This window comes from Eptatretus burgeri, unplaced genomic scaffold (assembly GCF_056783735.1).
Source record: "Eptatretus burgeri isolate ZD-2024b unplaced genomic scaffold, Ebu_testis_v1 Ebu_testis_scaffold_3175, whole genome shotgun sequence".
Taxonomy (NCBI): Eukaryota; Metazoa; Chordata; class Myxini; order Myxiniformes; family Myxinidae; genus Eptatretus; species Eptatretus burgeri.
Window position 1 is genome coordinate 131,217 of NW_028225123.1, and position 25,285 is coordinate 156,501.

Genomic DNA, 25,285 nt, shown 5'->3' on the forward strand with positions numbered 1-25,285 from the left:
CAGGTTTAAGTGCTGGGCAAGCTCTGAGGACGTGTCAGAAATGTTTCGAAGATTTGATCTGAGTTGTAACCATTGTACTTGAAAGATGTGATTTAAATGTAGAAACATGATTTGGAATGATTTTAATGATTTAATGATGTTTAGGACGTGGGGAGATTCACAGATAATAGATGATTCCCTCGGATGGACGTTGAAATATTGTTTTATTCGTCTGCGAATGTTGAGGTTGCCTGAACTTGTGCTGGGAAGGCAATGGCAACCAACCCAGTGTAACCCTTTGATCAATTCAGTCAAAGTAAATTCATGATTTAATTGGATAGATGCTGAAGATTTTATTTTTGATTTATGGATTTTAAAAGAAAATATTTTATTGTTTTGACCAAAAAGTTGTTTAAGAGAGATTGGATGTTTATTAGTCTGAAGTTTAAGATGCTTTTCCAAGACTGGGATAAAGATTGGGGAGGGTCGAGCTGCATGTGTAGACAGAGTGTTTGAGCTGCAATTTAAATGATATTCGCCTGCTGACAGATTTGACAAGTGATTTGACAATTTTTGTACAACTCTTTAAAATGATTTATTTGTTTTGATAAAGGAAAATAGATTCGTAATTGAGAAGGTCAGAGGAAGTGATAGATAGTTTGTGAATGTGAGTTGGAAAAATGGCAGCATGTTTGCTGTTTTGATGAGAGAGAAGTGGATAGATGTGGAATGTCAGAGATTTAAAATGTCGATGGAAATAGCAAATGAGATAGATGTTTTGGGAAATAACAAGGAAAGGGATTAAAATATTGATATGACATATAATGCAAGTTAAATGCTTCTATAAGAACCTTTGTTAGTCTTATTGAAATACATGTGCCCATGACGTTTATTGATTGGTGTTTGATTGATGCTTTGTTTATTTTGGAGTGTTGAAAGCAGTCTTTGAAGCAATGTACGATTTCGTCTCGTGAAGCTTGGGAAGAACTTCAACTGAAAGATTGGACGATGGGGAGAATCCAGATTTGGGTGATTGAGCATTCAACACGTGATCATGCCCCTTCCTGAGGAGATAAGATGGAGCAATGTGGGAAAAGAAAGAAAAAACCCACTGATGAGAAGGTTGAGCAAAGTCTAAACGTCGGCGTTGTGTAGTGCCTGCGTGGAGGAATGTTCTCAGCCACACTCTCGATTGCTGCTCTGCAAATACATCATGAACTAGCTGTGGTTGCTTCAATGTACGACAGGCCTGGAGTTCCACACCGCGAGTCGTTTACAACATGTGTTCCTTTTCATCTCCTTCAACCCAGTGTCCGGCCCAAGCTTGTACTTGCCAACATCTACCTTCTCCTCAACTCAAGGAGTGCTTCGATTGTGTTTCCCGTTGGGTGCTGCTCTATCTGCACCCTGACCTGTTTGTCTTCTGACTTCAGGTAGCATGTTTTCAATGTGTGACACATGCTGATGAACAGGTCATAAATTAAATGGAAACTCACTCATTTTCTGATGTAAGCACTCGCTGCCATTGTTGATTGAACTTGAGTAATGGAAATCTTTTCTCCTTTAGGAACGGGACATGGTAATCATGTGTAAGAAAAATTATTCAAATTTTCCTTTAAAAAAAAAACGGGGGAGTGTGGGGGAATAATTTATTTTAATGTATTCTAAATTGTAACAAATGGAGTTTTAGAAATGTAACTTTTTTTCTCCAAGTTGAATTAGCTGTCCTTTCTGGCCAAGAGACTTTTGCCATAAATGATGATAAAAGTATTGGTCTGGAGCAGAGTGACCGAGCTGATAACAACGAACCTTTGCCTCAAAATGTACGAAGTGGCTTCTCGTCTAAAGAACACGTCTCCAGTCTGGGTTGGTAGCCCCCACCCCTCTCCCATGAAAGTATAAAATGCTTTGAAATGTAAAATTGTTTCAGTGCAAGTACCTGAGGAAGTATTAGAATCTCAGTGGCTTGTACTCCTTGGAACTGACCAAGTAACAAGTTAGAATAAAACTCTCTGATGTAATGTGGAAGTGAATTGAATCGGGTTGGTCTAACTGTTAACTCAAGTAAGAATAAATGAAATAGAAGATAAAAATATTGCAATCAATGGGGATTCTTAAGTTCATTGTATGAGGGTGAAAAGTGTATGGTGGATAATTAGAATAATAAATTGTTTCACAAGGAAGGACTTGTGTGGACATCGGTTTTCTGTGTTAATGGGTTTTATGCAGGATTTTATAACCAAATCGGACAAACGTTAAACTCTGTCTGAAGTCAAATAGGATTCCACAATCGGCCAGGTAGAATCCTTCAACGATCACAACGGGGTGGGTTAAAAAAATCCACAACAATACCAAGATCATTATCGACTCCAATATCCACAGGACAGTAGAAAACGTAAGCCTGGTGTTGGCTTAGTGGTTTGGGTGGCGGCTTGGGATCCTTGGTTCCTGAGTTCAAGCCCTGTTGGGCCGTTAAATTAATACACCAGGAGGTTGACTCAGCCTGTCATCCTTCCGAGGTAGGCAAAATAAGTACCAGTGCACCAGTGAAAAGGACGGCTCATGGACACTGCATCAGCGGCATAGCCGCGTCCTAACCAATGATGCAATAACCAGCAGCCACAGGCTGCACTCAACAGAGAGAGTAGAAAATATATTGTGACGTCCACGGGACTTGAACAGTCCCGCCAACGTAGAATGAGCCGAAACGATGGAGGCGGTTTATTTATTTATAACCCAAACATGGCGGTTCTAATCGTTCTACCGCAAACGGGACGAGGAAGGTGGCACGAGTCGCTTTTCACTGAGTTGATGATGTTTATTTGTTTTTATTATTAACCAGAAATAACAAGACTCGGCAAGAAGAGGGATCCGGGGCGATTCGACGGGATGGTGTGGGATCGGGCGTGGGGAAAACACAGACAATTCCAATGAATATACAGATCTCAAACCCTCTAAGGCGCCAAGTACACACACACGCACACGCACACACACAAAACGTAGCTACTTCTGGTGGTCAGGCTGGACCGTGGTGTGGACGCAACTGTCCCTGGATCAGCGTCGGACGAGCTGGCCTTGCTCTCGTCGGGGGGGGGCAGGAGAAACCGTGGTGCTGTCGACCTCCTGGTCCTGGCCCAAGTCCGCTCACAGCCGCCAGGGAACCAGTTCTGGCGCCAAATTGCGAGCAGGAGAGGGAGGCAGGTCCGCCCGCCGTTCGACCCCGTACTGCGAGCCAGCAGAACCCCAGAGCCAACCAAGGTGAGGCACGAGGCTCAGCAAGGCTCCAAGACACGATGAAGAACACGATCGAATCAGCACAACAACAAGTATGCTTCCCGCGCAACAGCCTCCACACCAAAAAAACACGATCTTTTTGTCCCGATCTTCTTCCTCTTCCTTTTCGACCCCGAACAGAACCTTTTTATCCTCCTGTCCTCGTCACTTCCAATCGAGCCGTTTATTGGCCCACCGCCGTCGCCTTCTGCCAATCGTGATCACGGGGCGGAGCCATCCGCTGCACTGTCCTGTGACGTCACGGCCAGCCTCCAGGGACTACTAAAAGGGGTTTACGCAGACACACTTACCCTATCCCGTGTCCCTATCTAATTACGTGACAATTATCATTTCCCCCTTGAAGAAATGAACATTTACTAGACAACTTATCACCACTGAATTGCTACTTATTACATCGAGATCCTGGTAAACTCGAACAGCATGGCATACCTAATTAAACATCCTAATTACCCTTTGAATGCATACCCCCCCCCCCTCAAACGTAACAGTATTCAAGCTGGGAAAACAGCAATATGAGCAATTTGTCAAAGAGAGGTTTGTTGACAGAACAAAGCCAATTACAGATCCAATCAAGAAGAACAAATTCCAGTTGTTTTTCACATAAAACAGTCTTCAGAAACAGAAGTCTGTGGTGGCAACCATGAAGGAAGACTGCACATTGTTTTCCAGATTATATATTGCATGCCAAACCAGGGAAGGGAATCTTGAAGAATTCTTCAAGCATGAAAACCAGCCATGGCGCCCAGCACATGCCAAGATCTGGCAACAAAGCAGATCTACTTACAGTACTTGAATCTCCAGCAGAACCACCAGAATCAATCCCACAAGTGACTGCACTAGTTTTGGATGGTGCAGTCATAGTTCAAATGTTGTCACCAGGAACCTCCCAGACTTTTGATGATTACACCAAGACTGTGTTCCTACCATATATGCAACATTACCTTAATCTTGCGCACAGACTTGATATTGTGTGGGATGTTTGCAACCCAAACAGCCTGAAGAGAGCAACAAGAGAGAAGAGGGGAAAGGGAGTAAGGAGGAGAACTGATCTTTCATCAAAGGTGCCAAATAACTGGCAAAGCTTTCATCGTGTCAGTGAGAACAAAACAGAGCTCTTTCACGTGCTGGCAAAAGAGATTACAAGCACTGATTTCCAAGACAAAGAGGTTTACAGCACTTATGATGATCAAGTACTTTTATAACCAGTGAGAGATGACAAAAATCTTATTGAACCTTGCTCACATGACGAAGCAGACACGAGGATAGTACTGCATCTTTTGGATGTTGCACACGAAGGACATAAAAATATCACGGTCAGAACATCAGATTCAGATGTGGTGGTACTCATTGTGTCAAACGTGCATAATATTCCAGCAAATGAAATATGGATATCATTTGGTACAGGGAAGCATCATACAGACATTGCATCACATGAAATTGCTGCTGGATTGGGTCCATCAAAAGGTCCAGCAGTAGCAATGTTTCATTCATTTACTGGGAGTGACACCACCTCCTTCTTTGCAGGGATAGGCAAACGCAGAGCATGGGACACATGGACTGTATTTCCAGATTTCACTGATGCATTCCTGCAACTGGCAGATGTCCTTCAAGTATCCCTGACAACATATTTGATTTGCTGGAGAAATATGTTGCTCTGATGTACGACAGGACATATGGATTGTCTTAGGTAAATGAGGCCAGGCTGCATCTCTTTGCAAGAAAATCCAGAGCTTTGGAGAATATTCCACCAACACAAGCAGCTCTTCAACAGCATGTGCTTAGAGCAGTCTACCAAGGAGGACATGTATGGGGCAAGTGCTGCAAAAGGAGCCCAGACTTCCAAGTCCTGCAGACTGGGGCTGGACTGAAACGGACGGCTCATGGAAACCAAAGTGTTCAACTATTGGACAACCTCAAGACGCATGCCATGAGCGGATACATTGCAACTGCAAAAAAGCATGCAAGGGTCTGTGCAAGTGTTACAAGGCCGGTCTGCAGTGCACAGCTCTCTGCGACTGTGAAGGCAGCTGTTTCCAAGACTAACTACATGTGCAAACTAAAGCATATGTGTTAATTGACTTTTGAATTTATGATATATCTTCTTCTTCTTCTTTCGGCTGCTCCCGTTTGGGGTCGCCACAGCGGATTATTCGTATGATCCGCATAGTGATTTGGCTTAGTTTTTACGCCGGATGCCCTTCTGATGCAACCCTAGTCGCCTCTTACGACACAGGGAGAGGGTACACCTATTCTATCCGGGGCATACACCGGGCCCAGTACACTGGTACTCACTTCGCCGACCTCGGAAGGATGACAGGCTGAGTCAACCTCCTGGTGTGTATTAATTCAAGCGGCCAACGGGGCTTGAACTCAGGACCTTTTGGATCCCAAGCCGCTACCCAAACCACTACGCCAACACCAGGCTTTAAATTTATGATATTGTTTCGGTTGTGGAAATTCACAGAACACCATTCAGGTATCCCAGAGATGAGTTATGTCGATAAGTGTGTGTTCAGATTACATTTCCCTTAAGGGTATTATTCGTATAACCGAGCTGTGATTTTTGAGGTAGTGTTTTTCTTTTGCGATCTTTATTTTGGACCAACCGCCTCTCAACCACCACAACCGCATCTCAACAACCACAGCCACCTTCTCCAGAACCGCCTTCACCACAACCACCTTCTCCACAACCGCATCTCAGTAACCACGCCATCCCCACCACAGCGCCAGCCACAACAACCACAATCAACTTCTCCAAAACCGCCGACATTTCCACCAACAACGGCCTCCCCAACGAATAACATCTCTGCCACCCAACGCGATGGTTACTCGTAAACAGAAGTGACGGTTAAAAGTATGCACTTTTCAAGATCAACCAGAACACTCCCGGGTAAACAGAAGTGACGGTTAAAGTATGCACTCTACAAGATCAACCAGAACTCCCCTGGAATGTCCCCCCGCACGCCGTGAAGGGAGGGCGAAGCTCCGTGGCGATAAAAGGGTGCGTGGAGACGCCGACGAGTGGAGTGGAGGTGGGGAGAGGAGACGCCAACCAGCAGTGGAGGAGAGGAGTCGCCAGCAGTTGAGTCTGGAGTCAGGAGCTGGTGGAGTCCAGTCGGGTGGTGACGAACCAACGAGGGTCGCCCAGCGAGTCACCACGAGGGTGGCAGGTAACCAGCCCGGTCTCATGGAGCTCCTGCGGTCTTCACAGCTCCGTGAACTATAAAGACCCACGAGGTCCAGTTCTTGCCCTTTCCTTTCCTGGGGTTTTTCTTTGTATGAATGTTGTGGCGCCGTGTCCTGAAGTTGAACTGTTATAAGTGTACGTAATAAATAGACAAACGGCTGTAGGCTTTGTTACTTGTGTCCTGTCCCTTACCCCCATTGCATTAATTGCTTTGATTGCATACGTGCATGATTGCATACGTGCTTGATTGCATACGTGTTTGATTGCATACGTGTGTAACGAATAAATGCCATTGTGTGAATGTTTACCTGCTCGTTGCGTCCTCTTCCCTCAATTGAACTGCCATAGTTAAGTTCGGAATATTAGCTGGCTTTTTAATAGCTTTTTTTTAATAGCTGTGGTGACCCCGAACAGGAGCAGCTGAAAGAAGATATATATATATATATATATATATATATATATATATATATATATATATATATATATATATATATATATATATATATATGTTGTCTTATTTCATCGAGAAGTCGTTAAATTAACATTAGTTCTGGAACTATGAACTGCAATATAATATTTCTAAAAATTAGCCTGAGTCCTTTGGTCGGAACGAAATGCCGAATTAAAATTTAAATTTAAATACATATTTAATCTACTTTTCCGGTATCTTGTGACGTTGCTAACTTGAAATCCATATGTTTAGTTCCCAAAATCATGATTATATGATGTATTGTTGAAGATTCGGCGGTGGAAGGATTCGCACCCTGCTCTGGACACCAAATGTTGAGGATTCGGCGTCACTTAACAGCACTACCGTCCCAGGGGTTATAACGCCGGCTGGTTCGGCACAGGTCTCGGGTCACGCGCCTCAGATCACGATACCAACGTACACCTGGGCCGTACCAGTTGGGGATATAGAACCCGGCTCCAGACTGGGTTTGTCAGAGACCGAGCGAAGTCTGCCAGTCCGTAGCCCGTTTGGTTTTAAATACAAATCGAGCGATTGTCCCTCAGCACGGCACAAATCAACTCAAGGCGGCAACTTTCGTATGAATCAGCCAGATGTATTGGGGACACATCGGGGAAAAACGACACAAGCAAAGCATTCACGACAATGTTATAATTAATCTACAACCCGCTCTTAACGAGGGACATACGGATCCGGGTTTCGAAGGGAACCCTAGCGAGATAAACCTTAGGCCTGGACGACATGCAGACAAGACACGGAGAACTTGGTGATGCCTCATGGACGAGAGGAAAAGTGTCGAGGGCACGAATGCAGCTCGTGACAAGCTGATGTCAATGGATTCGAGCGCCCAAGCTCGAGCATGCAGCGTGGCAAGATGGCGGCGATTGCCTCCTTTTTGTCGCACCGCTCACGCACCAGCCTCAGCGCGTCCAGCCCTGTAAGGTCGACGGCACAGGAGCGAAAGATCTATGGTGTGTTCTAGCTGGTTTCTCACAAGGTCCAGTATGTGAATCCAGGCCCGGCCTGTACACCAGACCAGCTCAAATATTGGTGTTGGACTCTGCAGGCAGATCGACGGGATCAAAAGACGTGTCGAGCCGTGCAGGGAGCAAAGACAGTCAGAGGCTCCGTGGTTGGACTCAGGATGAACCTGGGGACGACCTGCACGCTGGGTCCATCGCCAAGGAGGAACAGCTCGTCGAGTCACTCCTCATGAAGCAGATGGCAGACCGACCAAACCACTCCTCATAGAGCAGATCGCAGACAGACCTCATGCAGTTCCTCTTACAGCAGATCGCGGACTCGACACCAGCAGTTTCTCTTGCCTTTCGGGGCGGGCTTTTTTTCGGACTGCCTCCGGGGACCCGTGATTGGTCCATCGTTCGAGATTGCAGCAGCTCTCCGCCAATGGGTTGCCGGCACGTCTTGACTGACTGTCAGAGCGCCGGGTGGGGGCTAGTTAGGAGGGGGGGGAGGAAGAAGAAGAACGGCTCCTCTCGGTACACCACCACTGTATGAACACTGGACAGCCTGCGACACCTCCCGACCCACATGTAATGTCCGTCAATCGGGAGGCCGCGGCGAGTCGTCCGAGAACGGACCGTCCAATGAGGAGGCGAGTGGCGACAAAAGGAGGTCTCGCACACCTGAGCACACAAAGGAGGGTGGGGGTTCTGGCGTGAAGTGAACATCTGCGCACAAGGTGGTGGAGTGTATAAAGCGTCTGCGCACAGACTGGTCGGTGCAACAGAGGGTCTTCTGCCAGCTTTCGCCCTACCGACTTCGTTCGCCTGGAGCCCGGTCGTGAGGGCGTCTGGGTCGAGCTGGGGTGTTTGAGGTGTTTGAGGTCAGCAAACAATATCATGGGCTTTGTACTGCTCACTGACCTCAAACAAGCAAAGGTGTTTGAGGTCAGTGAGCAGTACAAAGCCCATGATCCACAGGAATTCTTCTCTGTGTCAGCTAACAAAGCAGCCCTTCTGAGTTTCTTGTGTGAGACATGGAGCAAGAGTGAACAGCTAAATTCAGCACTGGGCTAAACTCGCCTTTACTTAGGTGGAGGTTTCAATGAAGAAACCAAGAGCATGCTGGTCACTGAGGGATCAGCCTCCGACATCACTGCCTTGGAGTCTACACAGCAGGAGGCTGAGACTAGAGTAATTCCTCACTCTATTCCTCTCTCCATGCACTGCCCTCACTCCCCCACACCCCCAGGAATACCTCTGGCTTCGGCATCCCCTCCACTCCCACCTCATGTTTATATGTGTGCTGTACCGTCCACCTAACAGTGATCAGGTCATCAACCAGGCATCAACACCTCACTATCTGAAAACATGGACCAATTTCTATCTTCTCATCCAAACTCTCTCTTCCTCATATGTGGCGACTTCAATTGTCATCATGCCAGTTGGCTAAGTGTGGGTACCTCTCTCACCTGTCATGGTACCTCAGCAAAAGCTTTCTGCGACTCATTGGGACTGACTCAATCGGTCAACTTTCCTACCCGGATCTCAACCAATGGTACTCCATCTCTTCTGGATCTGATTTTGACAAATTTCCCTGACAATATCTGCTGCTCTTCCTCCGCTCCAATCGGTTCTTCTGACCACGTCCTTGTCAAAGGGGACATCTCTCTGGCTGTTATCAGAGAACCACCTCACCGCCGTCGAGTCTGGCATTTCACTCAAGCCGACTGGCAGGGTCTCCAAGCAGCCCTCAAACTTATAGACTAGTCTCCTATCGCTACTTTCTCCAAAATCAACTCATCCTGGGAATTCTTTCCAAGAAACTTGCTCTCCCTCATGCACAGATTTATCCCCTCTCGTCTTCAGTTGTCTTACCCTTCCTCCCGCCCTTGGTTCACTGAAGCTTGTGGTGAAGCAGTTGTCCTGAAACAACTTGCCTTTGCCTCATGGAAAGCAAACCTAACTGAGGGCAATCTCAGTTCCTTCCATAAAGCTCGGAACAAGTGTGAATCTACCGTCAGGAGAGCCAGAAAACAGCATCTTTCTCATCTCAAGTCTGAACTCTCAAACCTCTCTCCCTCCTCAAAATCCTGGTGTCATCTAATCAAATCTGTTTCTGGTGTATGTTCCCCCTCCATCCCCTCACTTACCTCAAATGGCAGCACTGCTGATACCGCACGTGAAAAGGCTGAATGCCTAAACTCGGTGTTTGCAGCTAAATCTTGTGTCCTAAACCCATCACTATCTCTACCCACTTTACCCAGTCGCACCCAACTGTCCCTGGACTCTGTGTCCTTTTCTCCTGACAAGGTGGAGAGCTTGCTGTCAAACCTCGACTCAGATTCTGCAACCGGTCCAGACGGCATCAGCCCACGTGTCCTCAAAGCCTGCTCTTCTGCTCTTGCTCACCCTCTCTCTGTTCTATTCACCCTCTCATTTGCTCAAGGCCATCTGCCATCTGCTTGGAAATCAGCAAACATCACTGCCCTGCACAAAAAGGTGCAAAAACAGATCCCTGCAACTTCAGACCAATCAGCCTTCTCCTAATCATCAGCAAGGTTATGGAATCCATCATCGCTTCAGACATCAAATCCTTCCTCTTCTCCAATGGCTTGATTTCTGAGCATCAATTTGGTTTCAGACCAGGTCACTCTACCCTGGATATGCTGCTTCTGCTCTCCCAAAAATGGATGGAAGCCCTCAATGCAAGACAGGAAACCTGAGCCGTATCCCTGGACATATCACGTGCTTTTGACACGGTCTGGCACCCTACCCTGCTCACCAAACTCTCTTCCTATGGTATCCAAGGCCATCTCCACTCATGGCTCACAGACTTCCTCTCCTGTCGCAGTCACCGTGTGGCCCTAAATGGAGTTCTTTCATCCCCCCTTCCTGTCCAGGCTAGGGTTCCTCAAGTTCGCGTTCTGGGCCCTGTTCTTTTTCTGGTTTTCATCAATGATCTCTCCGACTCTCTGGAAAATCCTCTATATCTCTTTGCTGATGACTCCACCCTCTGCTGTACCATCGGTCATCCCTCAGATTGGCAAGCAGCAGCTTCTTCGCTCACTGCTGATTTGGATAAAATCACAAACTGGTCCAACACGTGGAACATGTCTTTCAATCCGGACAAATCTCACACTCTCACGATGTCTCTTCGAAAGGACCGTTTAGAACCCCCCCCATCCACTTTCTCAACAATCCTCTGTAAGAAGTCCTTTCTTTCAAGCTTCTGGGTCTCACTATCTGCCATGACCTTTCCTGGGAAAGCCACATTTCAAACTTCGCCTCCAAAGCCAGTCGCCGACTGGGAATCCTCCGTCGTGCAAAGTCTTTCCTCAGCCCACCTGAGCTCCTGACCACTTACAAAGCTTTTGTCCGCAGCCTGATGGAGTACTGCTCTCCCCTCTGGGCTGGTGCTCCTGCCTCCCAACTTTCTCGGCTTCATGCTGTAGAAACCAAGGCATTTCGGATCATTGGCATCTCCCGCAATGAGGCTGAGTCTTTGGGCCTCTCATTCAATCACTGCAGGTTGGTCGGTGGTCTTTCTGTCTTCTACCGTCTCCTCTCCAGTCTCGCCCCCCCCTGCTCTCTCTGCGATTTGACCCCACCACATTTCCGCAGGGCGCTCAAGGTCCGCCAACAACCCCCTTCTGGTAAAACTACCAAAATCACGAATCACTGCTCACCTTCACTCTTTCATTCCTCTTTTTCCCACCTTTGGAATAAACTCCCTCACTCTATTCAATCCCATTCTTCCTTCCGGCCTTCAAAACAGCTGTTCACCACCACCTCTTATCCAAATTCACCCCATCCAAATCCTCGATCTTTTCTACCCACGATAATCCACCCAAGCCCACCTCCTTCAAATTCCCTGCTTTCCTTCCTGAAAGTCCCTGTAATGTCCATCTTGTATTCCCCATGTTCCCCATCCCATCCATCTCCCTTCCACAGATCTCCTGATGTCTCTGTTCCCCACTGTTTGGTCCTTCCCACTCCCTCCCCTCCTGTCTCATGCCCCCCTTGATGTGCGTTGTGTGTTAGCTCTCATACGAGCCTCGACAAGGTATACAAAATTAAAAATATGCTATTTATAGCGTCGAGAATGAAGGTGTTGATAGGGTGGTCATTCATGGCAATGACACAGATATCATCATCATCTGTGTCTACTATGCTGCCAGCATTCTGGAAGACCTTCCTGAACTGTGGGTAAGAACTGCTGCAGAGACATATCTGCCCATACACCAAATGGCTATGGCACTCGGACCTTCAAAATGTCGTGCACTCCCCTTCATCCACAGCCTGAGTGGAAGGGACACGACCAGCTCCCCATTCTTCGCTGGCAAAAAGACCTGGTTGAACCATAGCTACACCATAGACATACCTGAGCTCGAACACTTTGGTGAGCAAGGTCAGAACCGCAACCAGATCACATCAGACCTCATCAACCAGGCAGGCAAACTTGTCATTGCCGTGTACACCAACAGATATGATGACTTCGAGGACTGTGATCTTGGAAAGCTTGGAGCCTATAAATTCCTGAACAACAGGTCAACCATGCTGAAACTACTCCCACCAACAGAACATACATTCCTTCTACATCTACAGCGTGCAGCTCTTGCAACTATTATAGATAAGACTGCACATGTTGCCAAGCCTCAGCTTCCCCCATTTGTGGATTATGGTTGGGCTTTGGAGGATGGCAAACTAGTTCCAGTCCTGTCAACTCAACCAGCCTGGCCACAGACAATTACAAAGGCCAATGTATGTGGCTGCACCAAAGACTGCAACAAGAACCGTTCCTGTGACAGGAAGAACGTGGCCTGTCACATTGGATGTCGTGGCCAGGGATCAGCCAACAAGTGCAACCGAGTGAAATACACTGCAGCATTTGACAGCAGTGACAGCAGTAACTCAGACAGTGACAATTAACTGTATACCATCAGCTGTTCACATGGACACTTGGATTGCAGCATTATATTGAGTGGTAGACCTGTTCATATGATGCAACATTGTTCATATGATGTATTGTTATTGTTGATTTTCTGTGTCATGGTCGCCTTAAAATAACATATTAACATGTAATAAATGGTATAAAACACATCATATCACTCTGAAACCATCATAAATAGATTTCGTCGACTCCCCTGATTTGCGACAAAGTGACCTTGACCTTTGACCTTGACCTTCAAAATTTTATGCGCTGAAAGGGACCTCTATAGGCCTCTGATATGCGAAGTTACAAAAATTTCCAATGATAACTGTGCTCTGCAGAGTGATTTATACGTGATTACAGACAAAAAAAAACAACAAAAAAAAAACATGAAGGTCAAGGCCAATGCCACCAAAAATTAATCAGCTGAGCGCCAGACCATGCACTATATTCCCATGAAGTTTGAAGACGATCCGATCAAAATTACTCAAAAAATAAGGGTTTCATCGACTCCCCTGATTTGTGACAAAGTGACCTTGACCTTTGACCTTAACCTTCAAAATTTTATGCGCTGAAAGGGACCTCTATAGGACTCTGATATGCGAAGTTACAAAAATTTCCAATGATAACTGTGCTCTGCAGAATTTTTTATACGTGATTACAGACAAAAACAAACAAACAAAAAAAAAAAAACATACAAGCTGACTCACATATCTTGCAAAAACTTCGTTTTGGCAAGATAAAAATACAATTTTCATGAAAAATCCGTTTTTTCGTCATGACGTCATCAAATGACGTCATAGCGTCAAACTTTTGACAGATCTGGAAAGCACTTATCAAGCGCTTTCATATGAGGTATTACTCGATATGGTATCTAAGATTTCAAAATTTGACCTTGGGGTCAAATATGTTTGACCTGAGGCGCTAACCATGAAGGTCAAGGCCAATCGCCACCAAAAATTAATCAGCTGAGTGCCAGACCATGAACTATATTCCCATGAAGTTTGAAGACGATCCGATCAAAATTACTCAAAAAATAAGGGCTTCGTCGACTCCCCTGATTTGTGACAAAGTGACCTTGACCTTTGACCTTGAACTTCAAAATTTTGTGCGCTGAAAGGGACCTCTATAGGCCTCTGATATGCAAAGTTACAAAAATTTCCAATGATAACTGTGCTCTGCAGAATTTTTTATACGTGATTACAGACAAAAAAAAAAACAAAAAAAAAAAACATACAAGCTGACTAACATATCTTGCAAAAACTTCGTTTTGGCAAGATAAAAATTCAAACCGCGTGCAAGAAACAACAACCACACATACCGTTTCTTCGTTCTCGCGTGCCCGTCCGTGCGTGGCCTGGAAGTTCGCATATCGCAGTTACGATTATTCGCAATTTAGTTTTAATGGCCAATTATTCAATTAGCGCCAACGTATTTTGCCTTTTCGCAATGTCGTCGCAAGGAAAAATACAAAGAGAAGAGAAGAGAGAGAAAAAAAACCTTCCTGCAAAAAAAAAAATTACTTCCTGCTTCGGAGCATACCAGCTCACTCTGATGTTCCCGAAATGTATGCACCGTCTAATATGAAAACGATCGTAACTTGGAGCATTGTGTTTATCTGTAAATGCGCATAAGAAATCGAGAAATTATTACAATACACGAAGTCATCACTATCCGGAAGTCCGTACATTGTAACCCGTAATGGGGAACACGGCTGAGGTTCCCTTCCCCCATCGGCCACGCCCACGCATCAACGTGTCTTGTCATTGGTTGGTAAATAAATGGCCATAACTTGGGAAGCACTTGTCCGATTAATATCAAACCTTGAAAAGGCACATCCTCAGGTCCCCAGCAATATATCTGGCAAGTTTCAATTAGATCGGACCAGTGGTTGTCAAGAAACAGTGGTCACAGACACACACACAGACACACCACACACACACACACACACACACACACACACACACACACACACACACACACACACACACACACACACACACACACACACACACACACACACACACACACACACACACACGCACACATTGCTGGAATTATAGAGAGATGGCGGAATCTTGGACGCCATATTGAATTGCAGAGTGACAGCAGGCTGTTGGAAAGGTTGTCCAACCGGAAGTTGTTGCCGGGGGTCTAAGGACTCCAGCCATGTACAACAAACTTTTTATGGCAGATCGTGTCTGTTTTTGCAAAAAATGGGGGGGATTGCCCCCTGGGTAAAGAGGATTTTTGACGGAATTTACGTGATTTTCCCAAAAATTGACGAAGTCGGCCATTTTGACACACTTCCGGTCATGTGATCGGCATGACCTCCGCACTTTAATATCCCTACCTTGCCTAATGTTGTATCCCAAATTTGGTCGCATTCTGACTAGTGGGTCGAGAGGAAGATTTTGAAAGGAATTTGGGCGACTGCCCCTTTGACACACTTCCGGTCATTTGATCGGCATGACCTCCGCACTTTAATATCCCTCCCTTGCCTAATGTTGTATCCCAAATTTGGTAGCATTCTGACTCGTAGGTCGAGAGGAAGATTTTGAAAGGAATTTGGGCGACTGCCCCTTTGACACACTTCCGATCATGTGATCAGTATGACCTCCGCACTTTAATATCCCTCCCTTACCTAATGTTGTATCCCAAATTTGGTAGCATTCTGACCGGTGGGTCGAGCGGAAGATTTTGAAAGGAATTTGGGCGACTGCCACTTTGCCACACTTCCGGTCACGTGATCAGCACAGCCTCCGCAATTTAACATCAGGACCCCCATCCTCATGTTGTCACCAATATCTGGCAGAATTCTGACCGGTGGGTCTGGAGAAGAAGATTTTTGAAGGAACTTTACGCAATTTTCTCCTTCAATCCATGTGACCGGAACGAGCTTTGCAATTCCTGTTTGCAGTCAGGAGAGGAACGTTGCTGCCAAATTTCAGCCGGATTGGCCCGGTGGTTTGGCCGGAGAAGTCAAAATAGGAGACGGACGGACATACGGACAGTGCGCGATGACAACACCTTTTCTGGAATTTAAATTGAATTTAAATTCCATATCAGCTGATAATAAGAATAATATTCAGAGTGTAGTGTACTGAATTTCCGAGCTGCCTCTTTCAATAGCAAGGACTGGAAGCATTGGACAGAGTTGTACTTGATGCAGAATCCTTCGCTGTCGAAATTACAATGGCTTGAAAGGATTCCACGAAAAGCACACAAAACTGCACTGCTTTGTAAAATAAGAGGAAGGGATCGGAGGGAGGGCGGGGTTACTCATGTCAATCAGCCAGATGCGGGGCGGAGCTACGAGACATTTTCCAGAAGACCAATATATGGGCGTGGTTAACGGTGGAATATTATGAGGAAGTGGGTGACAGAATGTAGGTGCTATTCAGAATGTTGGATCGTCCATAAAGTACGTACAGTTCCATTACAATTTGAGCACATCTTTTAAGTATGTACAACAACTTTTTTAAATCAGTGGTCGAACTTCTTCATTTCAAGCAGCTTGTGTAATCTAATCTGCAAAGGTCATTCCAACCACCGACTCACCAACTGATATTTAAGATCGGTACCATCCGGGTGATGGAGAAAGAAGAAATTTTGCGAGCCGATGGACATCAAAGCTGATACAGCGGGAAAACTCACAGAACCATCGGAAAACATCCGTAAATGAAAATATAAACGAATGAAAATTTAAGTAAATTAAAAATCAAATGCAGGTGAGCAACATGAGACAATGGGGGAAGCACGGGTCGTTATTGCTTACAATGTGTAAGCAAGCATAACTCGCTAGTGTATTTTAAAAAGTAAAGAAACAAGTCAAAAAAACATTTTTAAACAAGGAAAAGAGCAGAGATTGCAACAAAAAGAAACAAGTCAAAGAGCCCTCGGAACAAAACTTCAAATTGAGGGAGTTGAAGCCGAAAAGCTGGAGATTACACCTCTTTCTTTCTTTCTTTCTTACATTACACCTCTTTACATACTTTTTGGAGTAACCTCCCAACAACATTTTTGAATTTTTAAAAATGGTTCCAATATTTGTTAAACAGTGGTTTGCCATTCACCCATTGGTTGGAAATCTCAGCTGGCCTCACTTAACTCACAATTGTTGTCCTGATACATCATACGGCCACCATTTTGTACTGAGGGCCCAATTTTGTGATCATTGCCAACCATAGCACATGTCCGGTGGTGTCATATTAACATATTCACAATCGACATACCCCATCATGTATTCTGTGCAGACGAACATTCTAAACATGCAGGCAATGATGCAGGGACAAGCCAAATACAGAATGCTACGTGGAGTCTAAGTTATGTTCTCGACATTGTGTTCTGTCCGTGGCTTGTCCCTGCAAGTCGGACAAAGGGAAAGCCTTTTGGTACTGTGGAGGATGTGGTCATGTACGTGCGATGATGAGACCAACCAAGTGCTAAATCTCACACTCACACACACGTACCATAGAGCACCCACATAACCACAAATGTTTGAATATTGTGTTGGTGTTGACCGATCTCACCCAAGTGTTGAGAAATGGGGAACTGCACTGAACAATTAAAATCAATATTATATATTTTTGAACATGAAAATATTTAATAAAATGATTATAAACTCCCTCGATGTTAAACATATTCCACACCCGATATATATATTTAAAAACTGTGCGTGAGTAAACTGTTGAGAGTGTTTTTAATCGAAATAAAAACACTCTCTGTGTATCGGGGGGATGTGGCAGTTTGTTCCCCCGAGCAACCACATTCCTGCTGTCACCACAGGACCTCACGAGTCAAGCCACGCCCACACGCCCGTCATGGAAAATTCCATTGGAAACGTTCTGCCCACACGCCCAAGATGGAAAATTCCATTGGAGACGTTCCGCCCATACGCCCGTTATGAAAAATGTTCCGCCCACACGCCCGTTATGGAAAATTCCATTGGAGACCCGTTATGGAAAAGTCCATTGGAGACGTTCCACCCACACGCCCGTTATGGAAAATTCCATTCGAGATGTTCCACCCACAAGCCCATTATGGAAAATTCCATTGGAGACATTCTGCCCACACGCCCGTCAAGGAAAATTCCATTGGAGACATTCCGCCCACATGCCCGTTATGAAAAATTCCGTTGGAGACGTTCCGGAAAATTCCATTGGAGACGTTCCGCCCACACGCCCGTGATGTAAAATTCCATTGGAGACATTCCGCCCACACACCCGTTATGGAAACGTCCATTGGAGACATTCCACCCACATGCCCGTCATGGAAAATTCCATTGGAGACGTTCCGCCCACACGCCCGTCATGGAAAATTCCATTGGAGACATTCTGCCCACACGCCCGTCAAGAAAAATTCCATTGGAGACGTTCCGCCCACACGCCCGAGATGGAAAATTCCATTGGAGACATTCCGCCCACACGACGGTCATGGAAAATTCCATTGGAGACGTTCCGCCCACACGCCCGAGATGGAAAATTCCATTGGAGACGTTCCGCCCATACGCCCGTTATGAAAAATGTTCCGCCCACACGCCCGTTCTGGAAAATTCCATTGGAGACCCGTTATGGAAAAGTCCATTGGAGACGTTCCGCCCACACGCCCGTTATGGGAAATTCCATTCGAGACGTTCCACCCACAAGCCCATTATGGAAAATTCCATTGGAGACGTTCCGCCCACACGCCCGTCATGGAAAATTCCATTGGAGACATTCTGCCCACACGCCCGTCATGGAAAATTCCATTGGAGACGTTCCGCCCACATGCCTGTAATGGAAAATTCCATTGGAGACATTCCGCCCACACGCCTGTTATGGAAAATTCCATTGGAGACGTTCCGTCCACACGCCCGTGATGTAAAATTCCATTGGAGACGTTCCGCCCACACGCCCGTTATGGAAAATTCCATTGGAGACGTTCCGCCCAGATGCCCATCATGGAAAATTCCATTGGAGACGTTCCGCCCAGACGCCCGTCATGGAAAATTCCATTGGAGACGTTCCGCCCAGACGCCCGTCATGGAAAATTCCATTGGAGACGTTCCACCCACACGCCCGTCATGGAAAATTCCATTGGAGACGTTCCGCCCACACGCCCGTAATGGAAAATTCCATTGGAGACGTTCCGCCCAGACGCCCGTCATGGAAAATTCCATTGGAGACGTTCCGCCCACATGCCCGTCATGGAAAATTCCATTGGAGACGTTCCGCCCACACGCCCGTTATGGAAAATTCCATTGGAAACGTTCTGCCCACACGCCCGTTATGGAAAATTCCATTGGAGACGTTCCGCCCACACGCCCGTCATGGAAAATTCCATTGGAGACGTTCCGCCCACACGCCCGTCATGGAAAATTCCATTGGAGACATTCTGCCCACACGCCCGTCATGGAAAATTCCATTGGAGACGTTCCGCCCACACGCCCGTCATGGAAAATTCCATTGGAGACGTTCCGCCCACACGCCCGAGATGGAAAATTCCATTGGAGACGTTCCGCCCATACGCCCGTTATGAAAAATGTTCCGCCCACACGCCCGTTATGGAAAATTCCATTGGAGACCCGTTATGGAAAAGTCCATTGGAGACGTTCCGCCCACACGCCCGTTATGGGAAATTCCATTCGAGACGTTCCACCCACAAGCCCATTATGGAAAATTCCATTGGAGACGTTCCGCCCACACGCCCGTCATCGAAAATTCCATTGGAGACATTCTGCCCACACGCCCGTCATGGAAAATTCCATTGGAGACGTTCCACCCACACACCCGTTATGGAAAATTCCATTGGAGACGTTCCGCCCATACGCCCGTTATGGAAAATTCCATTGGAGACGTTCCGGAAAATTCCATTGGAGACGTTCCGCCCACACGCCCGTTATGGAAAATTCCATTGGAGACGTTCCGCCCACACGCCAGTGATATAAAATTCCATTGGAGACGTTCCATCCACACGCCCGTGATGTAAAATTCCATTGGACACGTTCCGCCCACACGCCCGTTATGAAAAATTCCATTGGAGACGTTATGCCCACACACCCGTCATGGAAAATTCCATTGGAGACGTTCCGCCCACACGCCCGTCATGGAAAATTCCATTGGAGACGTTCCGCCCACACGCCCGTTATGGAAAATTCCATTGGAGACTTTCCGCCCACGCCCCACACACCCGTCTTGGAAAATTCCATTGGAGACATTCTGCTCACACGCCCGTCATGGAAAATTCCATTGGAGACGTTCCGCCCACATGCCCGTTATGGAAAATTCCATTGGAGACGTTCCGCCCACACGCCTGTAATGGAAAATTCCATTGGAGACATTCCGCCCAGATGCCCGTCATGGAAAATTCCATTGGAGACGTTCCACCCACACGCCCGTCATGGAAAATTCCATTGGAGACGTTCCGCCCACACGCCCGTAATGGAAAATTCCATTGGAGACGTTCCGCCCAGACGCCCGTCATGGAAAATTCCATTGGAGACGTTCCGCCCACATGCCCGTCATGGAAAATTCCATTGGAGACGTTCCGCCCACACGCCCGTTATGGAAAATTCCATTGGAGATGTTCCGCCCACACGCCCGTTATGGAACATTCCATTGGAGACGTTCCACCCACACGCCCGTTATGGAAAATTCCATTGGAGACGTGAATTGTCACTTTTCTCCACAATGTTGAGAAAAATGTACATTTTTTGGAGTAACATCCCAACAACCTTTTTGAACATTTTAAAAATGATTTTATTATTTGTTAAAAGGTGGTTTGCCATTCGCCCATTGGTTGGCAATCTCAGTCGCTCAAAGTTCACTCACGAGTGTGAAGGCCTGATCAATCATGCGGCCGCCATTTTGTACTGAGGCCGCCATTTTGTACAGAGGCTGCCATTTTGTACGGAGGCTGCCATTTTGTACTGAGGCTGCCATTTTGTACAGAGGCCGCCATTTTGTACAGAGGCCGCCATTTTGTACTGAGGCTGCCATTTTGTACAGAGGCCGCCATTTTGTACAGAGGCCGCCATTTTGTACAGAGGCTGCCATTTTGTACAGAGGCTGCCATTTTGTACAGAGGCCGCCATTTTGTACAGAGGCTGCCATTTTGTACAGAGGCCGCCATTTTGTACTGAGGCCGCCATTTTGTACAGAGGCTGCCATTTTGTACAGAGGCCGCCATTTTGTACTGAGGCCACCATTTTGTTCAGAGGCTGCCATTTTGTACAGAGGCCGCCATTTTGTACTGAGGCTGCCATTTTGTACAGAGGCTGCCATTTTGTACAGAGGCCGCCATTTTGTACTGAGGCTGCCATTTTGTACAGAGGCCGCCATTTTGTACAGAGGCCGCCATTTTGTACTGAGGCCGCCATTTTGTGATCATTGCCAACCACAGTACATGTTCGGTGGTGTCATATTAACATATTCACAATAGACATTCCCCATCATATATTCTGTGCGGACAAACATTCTAAATCAATAAAACATTCCAAACGATGCAGGTGATGATGCAGGGACAAGCCATGTACAAAATACAATACAGAGTCTACATTATGTTCTCTGCTTTGAATTTTGTCCATGGCTTGTCCCTGCACGTCAGACAAAGGGTAAGCCTTTTGGTTCTGTGGAGGATCCGGTCATGTACGTGCGATGATGAGACCAACCAAGCGTGAAATAGTGAACAAGGGTCTTCAATTCAACTCACTTACTGTTTGAACACCACACGATGAGGAGGAGGAACATGCGGACAAGAACAGACATCGGTTTCGGACAAGTCTGACCGTAACGAGCTCTCTCAGCGCCCACGATCTTCATGGCGATGTCCCAGGTGTCTGCATGACCGTTCCATCGTAAACGTCTCTCTTGGACGCCTTCGTTAAAGCACCACACGGCTCCGTCCGCCAAGGCAAATCCGCTCATTCCCTCTCGCGCGCTCGTCCGCCCTGACCCCGCCCTGACCCCGCCCTCCGCGTTTTGATATCAATCCGCGACAGGAAACCCCGCCCCTTTCTCTTCCCCTCCCCTTAACCCCGCCCCTCTCTCTTCCCTCCCCTTAACCCCGCCCCTCCACAAGCCCCGAACACCTCGTCTGCGATCTCCTCAACAGTGCAGGCTGTGGGGTCATTTGATGAGATTAAGGGAAGGGGTGGAGTGGGAACTCTCCAGAAAAATCAGCTTCACGCTTTGAAGCTTTAAATTAATAATGTTTAACCGAGAAAATCATCTTTAACCGAGTCCCAATTAGCTCGTCCAGACAGCGGGTCTAACGGACGTCATCGGGAACTGACAACGTGGGGACATCAGTGATGGGGTATGAACCCTAAAACTTGAATAAACCCCAATAAGAGTGAAATAACCTGAAGGGGGTAGATGGGGGTTTATGACGGGAGAAAACGGGAAAAGAGAGGACATGGAATTAAATAAATAGGGAATAGGAAAATGGGGGAAAGGATGGAGGAGAGAGGGAACGGGAGGGTGAGGAGAGGAAGGAGAGAGGAAACGGGAGGGTGAGGAGAGGAAGGAAAGACAGGGAGTGAGGGTGGGAGAAGGAATGAGGGAAGGAGTACGAATGACAAGTTCCCTCACAAGGAACTTCAACACAGAAGGACATTAGGTCCTCCAAGCTTGCGCAATGGTTGCCAACCTATGGTTGTTCATACTCGATCCGTTTTAAATACTGAACGTCAACGAAGATGAAGAGAAAACCCGAGGGAACGACAAACAGAACCCCGAGGGACACTGGGCCATCATGATGGGCCATCATGCTGGGCCACACACTGGGCCATCATGCTGGGCCATCACGCTGGGCCACACACTGGGCCATCATGATAGGCCACACACTGGACCACACACTGGGCCACACACTGGGCCATCATGTTGGGCCATCACGCTGGGCCACACACTGGGCCATCATGATGGGCCACACACTGGACCACACACTGGGCCACACACTGGATCCCATGCTCCAAACAATGGAGCTCCCAACAAGAATTCCTGATGTTCACGCCGGCTCGGACTCCGTGCACGGAGATGCACTCGGGCTGCGGGATGCACGCACACCCCGGTGATCATCGTGGTGTAACCGCTGTTCCCAACCCACAAGGAAATATTCCCTGTACGGTGTGTTTGTTGGTGGTGTTTTACAGTCATATCCCATGTCCCCTCGCTCCTTGTCTATGAACCATTGGCGGACAATGAAATATTTAACCACATATATCAATCACCACCAACCACATACCTAACACACACAGACACACACACACACACACACACACACACACACACACACACACACACACACACACACACACACACACACACACACACACACACACACACACACAGCACCATATATACACAACCTCTGACACCACCAGAACTCACACATCATCCACACAACACAATACACACCTACAACTCCCATCAACACGCCATCACTATTCACACACCACTATCTGTGTACCACGATACGTGGAACCTACACACCGGCTCGGACTAATACCATACAAACCATACATCAAACCATACAAACCATACATCAAACATCAAACCATACACCACCATCCACACACCATCACCATACAAACACAACAACCCAACGGACAGCGAAGCCGATTCAGCAAGAAAAATCACAGAATCTTATTATGACATCATAGATCACGTGGTGTTGCAGCCGTGTTGGAAAAAAGTAATAAACGTTGGACCTCTGTAACCCCGAAACCGCCGCATGGAAAAAATTTAAACTTGGTACATGTGCAGTACCCCCCTTGGGAAACTCGTGTGATTTTTTTTATTAATGATGATGTCATCGGTGGCTTCGTTGTGACGTCATAATTGCATATGTCGAACGCTTTATCCGATCAGTATGAGAAATTTTGAGGGTCATCTTTGACGAAATTGTGTGGGGGAAAACATTGATGATGTCATCAGTCACATGGTTCGGCAGTCATATTGTTTTTAATATAAAAACCTTCAAAATACTCTTCTCTGAAACGGTCGAACAGATCGAGGCGAAACTTCACAGGTATGATCGCCTATCCATGAGGAACAAAAAGTTCTCCATCTATGACGTCATAGGTCAGATGGTTTGTCAGTTCTGATTTTTTTAGAAGAATAAACCTTTTAAAATACTGTGACGTCCACGGGACTTGAACAGTCCCGCTAACGTAGAATGAGCCGAAACGATGGAGGCGGTTTATTTGTTTATAACCCAAACATAGCGGTTCTAATCGCTCTACCGCAAACGGGACGAGGAAGGTGGCACGAGTCACTTTTCACTGAGTTGATGATGTTTATTTGTTTTTATTATTACCAGAAATAACAAGACTCGGCAAGAAGAGGGATCCGGGGCGATTCGACGGGATGGTGTGGGATCGGGCGTGGGGAAAAACACAGACAATTCCAATGAATATACAGTTCTCAATCCCTCGAAGGCGCCAAGCACACACACACACACACACACACACACACAAAACGTAGCTATTTCTGGTGGGCAGGCTGGACCGTGGTGTGGACGCAACTGTCCCTGGATCGGCGTCGGACGAGCTGGCCTTGCTCTCGTCAGGGGGGGCAGGAGAAACCGTGGTGCTGTCGACCTCCTGGTCTTGGCCCAAGTCCGCTCACAGCCGCCAGGGAACCAGTTCTGGCGCCAAGTTGCGAGCAGGAGAGGGAGGCAGTTCGCCCGCCGTTCGACCCCGTACTCCGAGTCAGCAGAACCCCAGAGCCAACCAAGGTGAGGCACGAGGCTCGGCAAGGCTCCAAGACACGATCAAGAACACGATCGATTCAGCACAACAACAAGGACGCTCTCTGCCGCCACAGGGAACCACACCAAAAAAACACGATCTTTTGGTTGTAATCTTCTTCCTCTTCCTTTTTGACCCCGAACAGAACCTTTTTATCCTTCGTCCTCGTCACTCCCAATCGAGCCGTTTATTGGCCCACCGCCATCGCCTTCTGCCAATCGTGATCACGGGGCGGAGCCATCCGCTGCACTGTCCTGTGACGTCACGGCCAGTCTTCAGAGAATACCAAAAGGGGTTTACGCAGACACACTTACCCTATCCCGTGTCCCTATCTAATTACGTGACATTTATCATTTCCCCCTTGAAGAAATGAACATTTACTAGACAACTTATCACCACTGAATTGCTACTTATTACATCGACATCCTGGTAAACTCGAACAGCATGGCGTACCTAATTAAACATCCTAATTACCCTTTGAATGCATACCCCCCCCCCTCAAACGTAAGAATACTATTCCACAGAACTGCTTGACAGATCTAGGGGAAACTTCACCCACATGTTCCCCAAGCCTTGGGACCAGGGTGTTCACAAATAGTTAATAGGTCACATGGTTTGGCAGCCACATTGGATTGAATGAAAATCTTAAAAAAAAATTATTTCTCTTGAAATCGACGTTCTTTCATCAATCGACGTGAAACCTCAGCATTATGATCGAGTCGTGATGGGG

General features: G+C 46.8%; 1 protein-coding gene across 1 annotated transcript in view; it reads right to left on the bottom strand.

The window, feature by feature from the left end:
• Positions 1–21,740, bottom strand: part of LOC147006437 (uncharacterized) — a 65,821-nt gene extending 44,081 nt beyond the window's left edge. Inside the window, exon 1 of the mRNA XM_085868790.1 lies at positions 21,520–21,740. Within this exon, the coding sequence (XP_085724916.1) occupies positions 21,520–21,730 (211 nt within the window). The 5' untranslated portion in view covers positions 21,731–21,740. The remainder of the gene's footprint in view (positions 1–21,519) is intronic.
• Positions 21,741–25,285: the final 3,545 nt, after the last annotated feature.